The following is a 14288-nucleotide window of genomic DNA, read 5'->3' as shown; positions in this document are numbered from 1 at the left end:
CTCACTGGCTGGATTTGTGAATAGATTTATTACTTTCACCTTTATTGCCATCTTTGTTTATCAGTATACAAATAACTAAGTAACAAATTATTATGGTTTCATCATCATGGCTGGGCTTCGCGAACGAAGATTTGGGAAGGCTTTATCCACATTTGTTACAGTATTCTGGTTTACTCAGTTAATATCAACACATTCTTGGAAGAGAATTCTGAAGGGAATCACTCAATCTTTACTTCTTGTTTAAAGCCCTGTCTACTAATATGGAAATTGTAGGCTGAATATTTTGTGTTAAATTCTGTATTAAATTGTAAATCCGGAATACAGACCTTCATGGACAGCCCTTGACAAATATAACTGATGTCAGATACTTTTTTTTTTAGTATTTTTTCGATAGTAAATAAAAAAATTTTCTCTGTGAGATTGTTTAAAGTAGGTTAGCATCAACATCTCCTACCTTCCTCTGCAACTAATTTTGAAGCATGGTAGTGAATCACTGAATTGCTATCAGAATTGCTGATAGTGATTACAGAGTGACATTTGCTTTCTTCTTCCTCCTCCTGTGCTCCTTCAAAGTGCTGGCTGGTCCTGGACATGGCATCAACATAAATAGCGGCATCCTGAGCTTGTGCGTTCCCTAATGAAATGGTTGACACTTCATCTAATACTAATGCTATCATTTCTAAAAAGATATCAATGAAACCAAAAACAATAAGCCACTTGGCAGGAGGGAGGAACAGTGCTTCACACAGAACGTTCTGGATCAGCTGAACTGCATATAAAAAGCTAATTGCCATATTTTTCCTTCTTTCATCAGCAACTTGAGCTAGTAGTTTTGTCACGCACGCTTTGTGTGTTTTCTTTTCCCACCCTCTTCCCTTGTGCCCTTCATTTCAGATCTGAATGAGTGTGGACTAAAGCCACGGCCGTGCAAACACCGCTGTATGAATACCTACGGCAGCTACAAGTGCTACTGTCTGAACGGCTACATGCTTATGCCAGATGGAACGTGCTCGAGTACGGCAAGGCTTGTTGCTTGCTTTTTTTCAGGCTTCTCAAAATCCCTACTTGAGTTTCCCTGGGAAACTTTCATGAAACGAAGACGGGTTCCAAAGTAAAAGATTAATCTTCCTGGAAATTAGGCAGTTGCGCAAGATGAGTTTCTTTTTTTTTTTGCCTAATAAAATTAGGCTGAAAAAAAACCTAAGAGCAATTATTTTGATTTTATTAGTTTTATTACAAGTTTCCCCAGAAGCATTCTTCAGTGCTGTAAATCACTGTTAATTGGCCTTCAAGGACAAGTGCTTGCAGTTTTCATTGCAGCAAGACACCTGCAGTTCTGCTGTATTATGGCCTTATGAATGTAAAATATTTAATGCTGCAGATGTTGGTTGTTTGACTGATATAAAACTGTACTGTTGTCTCTCTGGAGATCAGGTTCCTATTCGCTCCCATAAAAGTGGTTATTTTGAATGTCTGGACAGAGGAAAGGGAAGAGAAATTACCTTTAACTAGAGATGCTCCTATTTTAAAACGGCAGTATTGTCCAGGAGAGTTTGATACATACTGGGCTTTATATTCCTCATGGGGGCTGTGTTCTATGGCATGACTTACTACAGTTGTGGTGGTTTTCTCTATTTTTTTCTTCCCCCGCCCCCCCCCCGAGATGCAGTTTTTGAGGAGAAAAAGTTTACTAGCAGCTGCATTTGCTCTTTGAAGCCTGAAAGGATACCTGTCAAATTCAACAAACATTTTTCCACTTCTATCATAACTATGTGACATCTTAATTCTCCAAAGTTTTCTGTAATTTTCTAGTACTGATCAGAGCCTTTATCTAAACATGTTCAATTATTTTTCTCTAGATGCCCTTTCTTGCTTGATGGCAAATTGTCAGTATGGCTGTGATGTGCTGAAAGGGGAAGTGCGCTGCCGGTGTCCTTCTCCAGGGCTGCAGCTTGGGCCTGATGGCAGGACTTGCATAGGTAGGTGATCAAATGTAGATTTAATTTTTTTTTTCTCCAAAATGTTTTTATCCTTACACTGAATGGAGTTCGAGAGAGTTTCAGATGAAATTAGAATGCATTGTACATGCAATTTAAAGATGTTGCTAATGAGAATTATAATGAGGCGTGTTGCTCAAGTGATCTGTGTCAGAGATTGCCAGTGTTTTCCTACAGTCCTACAAGTTTCATTGTCTGCCTAAAGCCCATACAGACTGCTTGGTATCCAGACCCTTGGGCCCAAGACTCCAAAATACCTGCCTGCATAAAAAAAGGAATGGGAGGTCAGCTCTCCCTCATACCCAACAAGGTGGTGCCTAGGTCAGGGGGTAGAGGGATAATTTGCAAAAGTCATTGAGATTACAGTTGAACAAGGCAGAGGTCTATGCATGCTCCAGTATTAATGTAATTGAATCTACTATCTTTCTGCCATACTGTGAAAACTCCAGGTTAAAATAAACTCAGGAATTCAGAGTGTATAAAAGTGAAATGTTTTGTTTCCCTGTTTGTGGACATGGAAAAGGTGCTTATGGTTAATCAGATTCTACTGTGGCCTGAAGAACAGTGTGACATGTGATTTTATTAGTCATTAACTATACATCCTGAGTGTATATAATGCTCCAGTGATTTTATTATTTATAACCTATGCAGTGCTACAGTTCCATAACCAGTAACAACCCCGAAAGAATGCAAGAAAATGTGGATGTCCTAATCATCCATTAGGGTGTCTTGGCTGTTTACAGGGCAGGTAGTTCTCCAAGTGCCTGACCTATGCTGACCAAGAATTTTTTGGCAGAGAAAGGGACAGATTTCAGATCTTCTGATGTGAAGAGCAGGCTCCACACTAAGTTGGGGGCTTTCTAAAGTACATCATTGGCATATTTATGTATGGAAAAGAATGGAAAGAAGGAGAAAAAAACTCCACTGTTGTTACGTGCTGAAGGGATTAAATTATGATTAATCGCATTTTGGACATTATGGCAGACAGAGATCTTTGGAAGATATTTGTGCCATACCATAGTGAGCTGAGTGATTTTAAGTACAAATTCAAGGGAGTTATGCCAAGTAGAGAAATTTTCTAGAAAAAATGCTTGCAACATTCTCCTAGTGTGCATTTTTATATTCGGGCAAACTTCATACTTTGAGATAAATAAAGTGTACTTTAATGCCAAAGACTAGCACTCAAACCAGTCATATGAAGCTCTTTCAGTTCTTCGGAGTAGTTTTAAAAAAGCACTTTTTTTCCCAGAAAGGTGAAGAACTGTGTACCCACAATTCAGTTGGGTGTACATCATTCAGATTGATCTCATAACCCATTTCTAAAATTTCCAGAAAAATTTCAGAACAGGCTTGTACAATACAGAGAAAGTAGTTACAGCTGGAGATGTCTGTTCTTTCCACATCATAACATAATGTACTCCCCTTTTTTGGTATGAAGGAAGTGATTGTAACGTGCGCCCTTTTTGTGCCATTTCTCTATCAAGTTTGATTTGTATTAAATGCTTGCAAAAACTGAAGTTATTGGGGTCTAAGGCTGTGCCTTTTCCTCACATGTGTACAATTCCATCACTGCTGGGAGGTTCTCAGCTCCAACAAGGGTCTGGATAATGCTGCAGTGCAAATAGAAGCGTAGATGATGGTAAGAAAATTGAACTGTGCATTGGCTACATCTCAGGAAGTCCTTGTTTGAGGAGAGTTTGAAGAACAGCTGGGAATGTAATTCCATTTTTTAGCACAGGTGGAAATTCCTCTAGGCACTATTTTATTCTTAGTTTAACCTGTCCTGATCATTCTCTTGTTAAAATGTTCCTTCCAGACAGTCATGAAAAAAACACAAATTTGGCTGTGAAGGTAAATCATATAAACTAAATGACAACAAAGTGAAAAATAAATCAGCAAAGTATTCAGTGAAAATGTGGATTAAGCAACTAATTAATTGATTAATGACTGTTGAATCAATAAATCAATCAGTGTTGCCAGATTTTTGAACTGGGATTTTCATTTAATGAAAGCAGGATACATTTCAGCCTCAGAAGGTCTGAAACTATTTGAGGACTGAAAATAGTGATTTTCACTATAAAATAAATTATTTCCCCTTTTGTGTGTGTGTTTTTATAAAAATTTGAAAATATGGCATCGTAAACTTAAAAATCATACTGGTTTTAGATCAGTCTCCTAGTTGTTTTGTGCTTGAATTGGTAATATGGTCATCCTCACAGCAAGAGAGAAACAAGACTGTAATTCTGCTTCTCTGTTCGACACTAACCATCACACTCATTAGATGCTGTCTGCATTATGTGCCTTTGAAGCAGCTCCTTGGCACTGAGATGAGAATACAACTCACCCCTTCATCCTTGCTTTTCTTAGGAAGCAGGTATGAACCACAACATGTTGTAGCAGGCAAAGGTAAACAGCCTTACACCGTTTGGTCCACGTGTGAATTGACTTGAAAGAAGCCACTGTCACTGTACTATTTGAGAACTGCAGGAAAGTAATCATAAACACTCACACATCATCTTCTAGCTAATGTTCAGAACCTGGTTTTCCCCCCAATAATGAGCATCCATGCATCTCTTGTTAAATGCATGTAGAAGACTGTTATATTTTTCCATTATTTTTGTATCAGTTTTCAAAAGTGTATTGATTAGCAGTTCAGTCCTGTATCTTTAAGAGGTATAACTGCCTAGAAAATGAAACAATACCACGACACTGTTCTCATCGTCTAACATACTACTTGCCTGATGTGAATGTGTGGAGAGGGAAAAGCAGGACAAGCTACATTAGGTTTTAAAGATCATAATCCATTCGGAGATATATTCAATGGCTAATCTTTTCCTTATTGAATTACTTTCTGAAGTTGTGGTTTAAAGATTGAAAAAACCCAACCAAAACCAACAAAGAACACGACTAACAGTAATCAAGAGTCTGAAACTTGCAGCCTTGAAATAATATTTTAATAAAGAGTAAAAAACTGTGACTTGTAAATAAAATTCTAGTGAAAAATGTGGTAGAGTAAAACTTAATAACGTACTCAAAGCTGAAAACATTAATAATAGATTCAAATCAGGAAGATATTTATAGGAAGATTCAGGCTTGTGGAGAGATACCCAGTATTGGTCTTGTTTTCCTTCTCATTCAAGCCTTTACTGCACCATTCCAGCAGTGCTCTCCATAGGTTTGCAGCTATGTCAGAACAGTCTGACAGGCCAGGAGTGTGGGAGTTCAGGGGTTGAATCCCTCCTGTCCTCAGTAATTCTTCATGCAGAGTGGGACAGTGCCAGAAGGAGCTACTGGGAGAATCCATCTGGCCAGTAATTTCATGGTTGTAAGTCACTTCTTTTGGCTGTGGGAAACAACACATCTTGGAGAATTTGAAGCTACCTCTCCCCTGCCTCAGGTGGCTACCCTAACTAACCAGCGGCTTTGTGGTAACATTTTTTTCTCTGTGGTAGAAGAGACTCCCGCTTCTCTTTGCCCTGTTCAGGCCTCTTTTACAAGCAGCAGGGCATCAATCACTCGGCTTTGTTTTGCACTCTTGACATCTGCAGCTGAAGTGCTCCTTTTGGGACAACAATTGCATGGAGAGCAAAATCCTGCTTTCCCATAGATCAAGAGCCTGATAGAGCTGCAGAGCAAAGGCTTGAACTGTGCCCTGTAGATAACCAAGAAACATCAGGAGCTGCGTGCGTCAGAGGCAGCCGTGCATGGCAGGTCTCTGCCTCAGTGAAGAATTAGTGTTCTAGCACTCAGCAGGCTACAGTTCAGGATCCAAGGACTACAGAATGAGTGGTAGTAGCGCAAGCAGCTTTTGTGTGTCAGCCTGACCTCGCCTGAGAGTTTCCCAGGCAGTGAAAGCAGCCTTGGGTGAGCATCAGCTGCTCCCTGGGCGTCTGCCTGTCTTGTTAGTCAGCATGCAGAACAGCAGCACTGCTTCAGGTCTTGCTGGGAGCCATGTATCTCAGCACTTCAGAGACATGTTAAGGTCACTTAAGTAACCAGCTTCTCTGTGAAAGAGGCCTCAGCTGCAGCCCAGGCACTGTGCAACATAAGAGATTGAAAAGAACGGGTACTGAAAAAACATTTGGCCTGTGGCAGCTAACTGGTAGGAGGGTCAGAAATGCTGCAGCCCCAGCATTAGCTTGAACTCCCTTTGTTTAGAGCAAGTCCTGAACAGATGAAGATACCCTGATAGGCTCAAAGGGCTGGTCATGGATTAGGGACACCTGAGATTTTAAGAAAACAAGCCAGTTCCAACTGTGTACTTTGAATGTGCACATATGACGTGTGCTACAGGAACAATATTTCAGGCATGTTTCAGAAAAAGAATTACTGGGGTAGTTTTAGTTATTATTCCTTGCCTGTAAATCCAGGTGCTGTCTTTATAACCAGACAGGGCTTAGCAGGGCAAATGAAAGTTACACAAATAACATGGAATAGATTCTCTTCAGACAAATACCATTAGAGTCTCAAAGATGAGTGCTTTGAGACCTTGAGGAAGTTGTCATGCCATTCTGTGGGGAATTAGAAAACGTCTCTTCTCCAAGGGGAAGGGTACCAGGATAGCAAGTGCATAGAGCAAGCATTCAAAATTCGGTAACACTGCTTGTTATGCCAGTGCATCTCTTGTTACTCACAGCAGCATTTGAAAAGGCTCCTCACATAGGAGGCATAAAAATTTGGGCATGTAACCAAGAGCTGAAGTAAGACGGCAGTCAGAAGTAGTGCTCAGGTATTACTGCTGGCTGACCAAGGGACTTTATGAAAAATATTTTGGTTATTCTTTAGCTTTCCATTATATGAAATCAGTTTAATTTAGACAGCATAAACTGTATTTGAACTGCTATTGAGAATAATACAGTTCCTTTGTTTCCACAGATATTGATGAATGTGCTACTGGGAGAGTTATCTGTCCAAGATTTAGGCACTGTGTCAATACTTTTGGAAGCTACATTTGCAGGTGTCACCAAGGCTTTGATCTGATGTACATTGGAGGCAAATACCAATGCCATGGTAAAAACAAGTTATTTCTTATATGTTTGTAATAGAACTTCATATTCTAAAATGAAATTAATGGTTTAAAGAGGAATTTTTATTTCTTGTGGCTGAAGTATTGAAGCAGACTCTTTTACACTGCATCAGTATTTTAAGAAAGGGTGGATTCCAGAAATAGACTATGAAAGAGAAAGCATATATTTGGCCCACATTCTCCTAACTGGTTCTTGTGTTGAAGTTAGTGAGAGAGCAGAGCTGATGACCCCAGGAATTCCTTTCCAAAGCCTTTGTCCCTGCAGGGTTCACTGTGCACAGGCAGTTGTAGGCTTGGAGCAGCGTATGAGCTTAGACTGTATCTGAGCTGTAACACCGGTCTGCTCCATGGCATGCCCCAAGATCCAAGATAAGGAAATGTGCACACCCCAGCTACTTCCATCCCAGACTGCCCAACTTTCCTTCCCCTGAAGACAGGTGGGGAGAAGGCAGGAGTTGGGAAATAACCTGTCTGTGTCTGGACATGAGACTGGAATGCAGCTCGTGTATGCCCTTCGACGAAAATATTCCCAGGTCCCACTGCCTTAGTTTCACAGGATCTCAACTGGTTATGATTCTTTCACTGAAAAAATGATCATGTGGAGATAATGAGGCATTGCTCTATGTTTGTTTAAGTGTATTTTTTTCAGAGAAATTTCTATGCAGAGCACTGGAATATTCCTGCACTGGTTTTCTTTTCTTATTATGTCACCTGTAAGAAGTGGTTAGTAAAATTGTGATCTTCATGATCTCAACTTCAGTCTATCCCAAGGCATGTCTGAAGGTGATGCTTAGGTATAAGCTGAACAATATGAAAGTTGCCCAGTAGTCCCTTTTATCCTAATGTTTGTATCACCACATTATTTGTGACTATCTACCTTCCTTTTCCCACTGGCAATTCAGTTTTATTACTTTTTTAAAATAATCATAATAACGTTTGTGTTTTTGCAGGGATAAGCAGAAAGTCAAGTTTCTTTGAAGCAAATGATTTTTTTTTAATGTAAATCTCTGTTGCAGATATAGATGAATGTTCCCTTGGCCACCATCAGTGTGGTAGTTTTTCGCACTGTTACAATATTCCAGGATCCTACAAATGCAAATGTAAAGAAGGTTACAGAGACAATGGAACAAACTGCATACGTATGTAGTGCTCCTTTTGAAAAAGAGATTCTGAAAGTTAATGTATCCCATTTTGTAAACATTAAGGTACTGCACTATCAGGCTCAGTTTCTCTGAGCTATTTTTAAAACTTAACAAGGGGCTGGGGAATGTAGTTGGAGTTTTCTAAGTCTTAGCATGCCTTGGTAAAAATACCTTTCCCTGAGACATTTTCATAATTAGAAAGAAATTCACCTCTCCCTATTCACAACTTGATTCTAGAGATTGCTTGAGGATGAGAACAACTGAGTAAGCAGGGTAGGTCTGATCAAACAGTACGTATTACTCATACCCTGTTATTGTGTACACTCCACAACTGGCCCATTTCAGCAGCTCACCCCATCCACTCCCTGCTGCTTCCCAGATGTGAGCAGAGCTGAGAAGAAGGGTTTTTCTAAAAGGATTCACTGTCGGAGAATTTGCTTCCTCACCTTATTCTTGGGAGAAGCAGCCATTCCCTCTGGTACTGAATAGGCCCCACATTTGGCATCCCACAGGACTGTGCAGCTCTGACATCTGCTGAATGTTTTCAAGGACCCTGTGTTCATTTGTGGGATCTGGTCTTTGACACTCTGGTTTTTTTAAAGGCCAATACCATTTTTTCCTTTGGCTGTAGCTATCATGGTAAAAGGTGACCTTTCACAACTGGAGTGCTTGCAATTATATGTGGTCACATTCCACGTGTGTTACTGGGACATTGTCCTATGGTATGTTTTATATTTTAATATACACAAGTGGCCAGAGGGAAAACTTTTTTACCTGCTATCATCAAACAGTTCATTGCTTAACAAACAGTAGTTCTTAATTTTAAACGTGTGTTATACTTGAACGACTTGTAAACAAAATATGAGACTAGAGTTCTCATTGGGCCTTTTAAGATCTCCACTGAGATATAAAAGCCTTATTAACAAATAGAAAATTATAAGTAGCAAAACAGATGTTCTTGTGTTTCATGTCTGCAGAAACTCCCCTTGTGAAACCAAATTAAAGTTTGTTGTCCTTTCTTTATGAAATAGTGGAGGAGATGTGGTGTAGGTGGTACTCAGTTCACCTCATTTTTGTGGAGCCTGAAAAAATGTAATTTACTCAGTTTCCTGATGCTTGGCAAAGGTAAAGATTTAAATGAAGGCTGGCTTAGGTTCAGTCTTTGTAAAATGATTACTGCTTATTGACAAGGAGAAAAGTTTAGAAGAAGGGGTCTGAAAGATAATTTTCTTAAGCCAAAGGTATCTGCCCTTCTGTGACCAAAATGGTTGTAACATTGGAATCTTACTAAACTTGCTTCCACACCTGATTATGAACCTGTCTAGTTTAGAGGTCTGCTTAACCTGCAGCTTCCTGCCTGTGCTTTTTTAACCAGCAGTGCTTTTGGGTAAGTTTTACTAACTCTGAAAGAGACGTAGTGCTTGGGAGGAGGTGGGGATGGAAGTCTCTTGGCCTTCAGTCATTCTAAATGATCTCTAAACTGCTGCAATGAGAAGTACTATCTAAGGGGATGTGATAACTCAGCAGTGCTGATGCTGAAGTATGTTTCTAAATGATGGAAACATTCAGAAGAAAAAAGTTATTTCAGCAAAGTCTCTCTGTTCTCATAATGAAATAGATTGTTAAGTTTCTGGAGTGAGAGGCTCAGATGTCCATTATGGTCCCATTTTGATTCTCTTTGCAGTTATTCCTAGTGTTTTCCTGTTGAACCACCTGGTCCATATCATATATTCAACGACAACTGCAATCCCCCTAAAGGAGATGGTGGTATAACGAATAGGATTCTTGATGCTGGAGGCACAAGGCAACCCCTCAGACCATCATATGTACCTGCTTTTGTTACAGAAAAGCCGGTGACCAGGCCAACGGCTCGACCTACACCTGAACCAACAACTCGACCTACACCCAGACCAACGACCCGACCTACACCTAGGCCGACAACTTGGCTGACACCAAAGCCAACCACTGGATATGTGCCAGTGACAACAAGACCAACCACTGGATATGTGCCAGTGACAACAAGACCAACCACTAGATATGTGCCAGTGACAACAAGGCCAGTAATGACACCAGTAACCAGGCCTCCACCACCACCTCAACCTACAACGATAAGACCTGCACTACCACCACAAAGACCTCCTCTTATAATAACTGAAGAACCTTCACAAGTTCCCATTGAAACTACATCTTCGCAAGGAATTATAGATGACAACAGGATTCAGCCAGATCCTCAGAAACCCCGAGGAGATGTGTTCAGTAAGTGATTTTACATATCCTTTCATTTATCAGACCTATAGATGCAGTGAGGTGAAAGCGTACACTGTACTGTTTGGTTTGTTTGGAACACTCTACTAATGAGAACAAAGGCATGAAATGGTCATGTGGTAAAGCTGCGCAAATAGTTGATTTTATTACCTAACAAAAAGTGTGGGAAGTAAGTTCTGAATCAATTAATCTAAAAATTTCTCTTTTTTTTTTTTCTCTCTGAAATTACTGAGTATATTGTCCTATATAAGTACTAAATTATGCTTTCAGGTGAAAGTTTTAGGGAAATGAAAGACATTTTATTGAAAAGTATTGAAATGCAACATAACTCATAAATAGTCAATGGATTCAAATTCAGGGATTTGAGGGTCACTCTTAGCATATTTCCATAGCTTTAAGAATGGTAAGAAATGGGACCATATCTGATTACCTAAAGACTTTTATGGGACCTATATTGTGTGAATTCAAATAGTCTCAGATGTTCATGACTAAGCAATGGGAAGATTGCATAAAAATAACAGGGTAGTTTTATGGACTGTGTCTATGATGAGAAGGGATACATGAAAAGCTGAAGATAGTAAAGATTCTCATAGAATGAACACGTGTCATTTTAAGAGCTTCTCTGAAATGTACAGCACTAACATGCCAGCTTTAGTGCATACCACAGCAGACATTACTGGCACTTACAGAGCTATGCATATCTGCCAAGAAATACTCAACACCTGATTTCATCTCTAGTTCTGCCGCTAATTTTAGAGATGGGGAGGGTGTGTTGGATCAGACCTTCTCCTTCAGCTTGCTGTACAATAAAGCTGCTGAAGCAATGTTGTAGGAGGAGAAGTTTACTGTCTCCGAGCAGGTGCACAAGCAACTTGGGAGTTTTTTTTCCAATTACTTTGTCATCTCTGTGGTATCTTCTTGGACTTTGCTGCTGTAGGTCATTACATAGAGAAATATTTTGTTCCTTGTAGAAAAGTTTTCCCTGTGACATTTTATCTGTTATGGACAGTTAGATAAATTTAAAATGGAGACAGAAGCTGGCTTAAAATTTAGAAGACAAATCCTGGTACTACTTAGTAGAGTGTGGTTTTGACTTTTTCAAGATTATGTTTTAAACAATCTATATTCAGTTAAAAATATTAAAGCATGCTTATGTAACATTCTAAAAGGAAATATAGTAAAGACTCCCAAAACTTGTGTAATGTGAACTGATAGTTAAAAATAAAGAGTTTTATGGAAATGACTATAGACTCTAGCATTGCGCTTCTCGGGTGTTTTGTGTTGCAAGTGTTCTCTGGAATTCTAAAGCAGACGAATAGTTTTCAGCTATTTTCATGAAGTCATAACAATCCTCTATTTAAAGCTTATTATTTACTATTAGTTTTTCCGTATTGTCCCTAGAGGCTAGATTTTGAAGCTAATGCTTTCAAGAGATATGCTTTAGATACAGGAGTTTGGAAAGCAGGAAAGTAAAAGCATTTTAAGTTGGGTTTGATCTGACTGCAAGCTTATATTATGGTACATATAACAAACACAGGATCTTTGCAAAGTGTTTATCAACTATTTGTTTAGGTCAGCTGCCCCCCTTTGAAGTTTGTGATATACATACATAGCTTCAAAGGCTTAAGTGAACAACACTGCAGGACTGCAACGGGTCAAGCACCATCAGCTCTTACTGGCCCCAGTATGTAATGCAGAGACAGATAGCTCCTCAGATAGGTCAACAGATGTCTGTCTTTAATCCCATATCTTTTTTTCCTATCTCCTGCCAGAGATACAGTTGATATACATATGTGTGTGACATAACTGTGTGACTGCAAACATACTCCACTTGTGCTCTAGATGATGCTAGTAGTGTAATCATTAACAAAGCTGGTGTCCTTTTTATCCTCTCTCTTTGATCTTTTTCTCTCCTTTCCACTCTCCTTTTTGCTCTTTTTTCTTTCTTTTATCTTCTGGACACCTCAAAAGTATCTTCTAGGTAGTGGTGACTGATGTCTCCTCCTGCCTTCTCTCTGCTCAGAGGCATTTATGTAGGGAGTGCACGAAAGCATTTGTCAGGGATTTGAAACCTACTGCTCAGTGTGAGGCAGCTGCTCAGTGTGAGGCACTGCAAGCTCAGGATGGCAGAGCTCTCACCCAGTGTAAGCCAGTGCCTCTCAAAAAGTGTTCCTTGCAGCCAAACACGGTGTTAGAAACCATGATGTTGAGACAATACAGAATTTCAAACTGGGATAACTAGTAACATTTAGCTAACCTTTGACTTGCTTCTTATCTGCTATATGGATGTGCCAAATCCTCCCCACCTCCAAAAACATATGTGGATTTTTCACTTGGCTCTATATTTCCTCAGGGAAGGGGAGCTTTGAGCTACTTCCTTCAACTTCTTTAAAGCTGTTGCTGGTTTAGTCTCACCTACATCAGACATCTTTGCAGCACTCCTGGATTGTGGATATGAGCTTATTTCGTTCGGCTTATGCTGAGCTTCTTTGGATTCATTTCCACACATCATCTGCTTCTCCAGTCAAGGCAGCAAAGAAGCTAGTTCTCAAAAATTAATTCACACTCTGGTTCCCATATGCCTCCCTGAAAAGAGAAGAAAAAGCCTCACTCTTATAGCCTTGTTTCCCACTGGAGAATGCAGACAACATCTCAGTGGTCTTGTAACACTTACTGTCTTGGAAAACAGAGGGGAAAATTGATATTAGATCCACTCGGGTAATGAAGTAGGATTTTACTGTTCAGTTTTTGGAAAGTGTTCAGAAGAATTACCGTCTCATCTTAGATGACTGCTTCCTGCTGTGTCGCCAAGGGCTGTGGTATCCCAAACAGTCCCAAAAGGTGGTGTTTTATCTCACAGGGGTGGGCAGAACCCAGCACAGAGAGCAGTGTACCCAGCAACCACTGGCAGTTCTGATCTTCCAGCCAATAACATCTGCTGAAGACCTCAGTATTTAAAGTTGTGTTTTCAACTAGGTTATCTTGTGATGCATGGACATTTTCCATCCGTTTTTCCCCCTGGGCCTCTGAAGCCTTAGCCAGACTTAGACAAAGCAGCATGACAGTAAATAGGTGGTACTTCTGTTAGGCAGTCTATGGCAAAGGGGTCATTGGCTGCTGTACAGGGATAGATGTCCCAGTGTACCAGACTAAATCCTGCAAATCGTGGTGGTCTAGGATTGGTTCACATGAGGAGAGGAAGCAAGTCAGGGCAAGGGTACTTTTTTTTTCTGTATCTCTCAAATTCCAATTTTTCATTAGTTAATCTTTTCCTGGGCTGACCCTTGGTGACTCGTTGCTGCCTGTTTCCTCCCTGTGTTGTTATTTGACCTGCTATCCCACACAGTGAGTAAATTTGTTCTAGGCTTTCACTTCAGAGATCTCTTGAATGCATTGCTCAGCTTGAAATCAGCTGAGGACCAGTGAAATTGGTCTGTTTGGTGGTGACAATGAGCATAAATTATAAAAATGGTGATAATGTTATTTAAATGCCTTTGCAATTTGTGAAAGGTATTGGGTTGTTGCTTTTCTTTAGATGCTTTACCCCTTTTCTAAGAATGCCTGCAGTGACTTTGGGGAGCTGCTTTTTTAGAGAACAAAAAATTAGTATTTTTTAAAACAGAATTCCTACACTTGGCCTTTGAACCACTTAGTCTGAAGCAGACAGTGGAATCTGGCACCAAGGATAATCTTCTCCTGATATGGATATGGGAGGAATGGCAATGAGGGAGGAATGCAGTGATGGCTTAATATTTAACTATTTCAGGACTGATACAAACTACAGTGAAGTACAGAGGAATCTTTTCTAGTTACTCAGATGGATAAGTCTCTAACAAATAGGACAAACTTCTCAATAGG

At 39.9% G+C, this 14288-nt stretch overlaps 1 protein-coding gene across 5 annotated transcripts in view; it reads left to right on the top strand.

Annotated features, from left to right (window-relative positions):
• The window catches only part of NPNT (nephronectin), a 52577-nt gene that overhangs the window by 23644 nt on the left and 14645 nt on the right, over nucleotides 1-14288 (top strand). For 3 of the 5 annotated variants that reach the window (XM_027636169.1, XM_027636167.1, XM_027636166.1), the window contains 5 exons: nucleotides 895-1014; nucleotides 1860-1979; nucleotides 6873-7007; nucleotides 8040-8162; nucleotides 10011-10421. In XM_027636169.1, coding sequence (XP_027491970.1) covers nucleotides 895-1014; nucleotides 1860-1979; nucleotides 6873-7007; nucleotides 8040-8162; nucleotides 10011-10421 — 909 coding nt within the window. The remainder of the gene's footprint in view (nucleotides 1-894; nucleotides 1015-1859; nucleotides 1980-6872; nucleotides 7008-8039; nucleotides 8163-10010; nucleotides 10422-14288) is intronic. The other 2 variants (XM_027636170.1, XM_027636171.1) reach the window with 2 other exon arrangements.

This window comes from Corapipo altera, unplaced genomic scaffold (assembly GCF_003945725.1).
Source record: "Corapipo altera isolate COAL_440 unplaced genomic scaffold, ASM394572v1 22b, whole genome shotgun sequence".
In the NCBI taxonomy this organism is placed as follows: domain Eukaryota; kingdom Metazoa; phylum Chordata; class Aves; order Passeriformes; family Pipridae; genus Corapipo; species Corapipo altera.
This window is presented reverse-complemented; position numbering and strand designations above follow the sequence as displayed.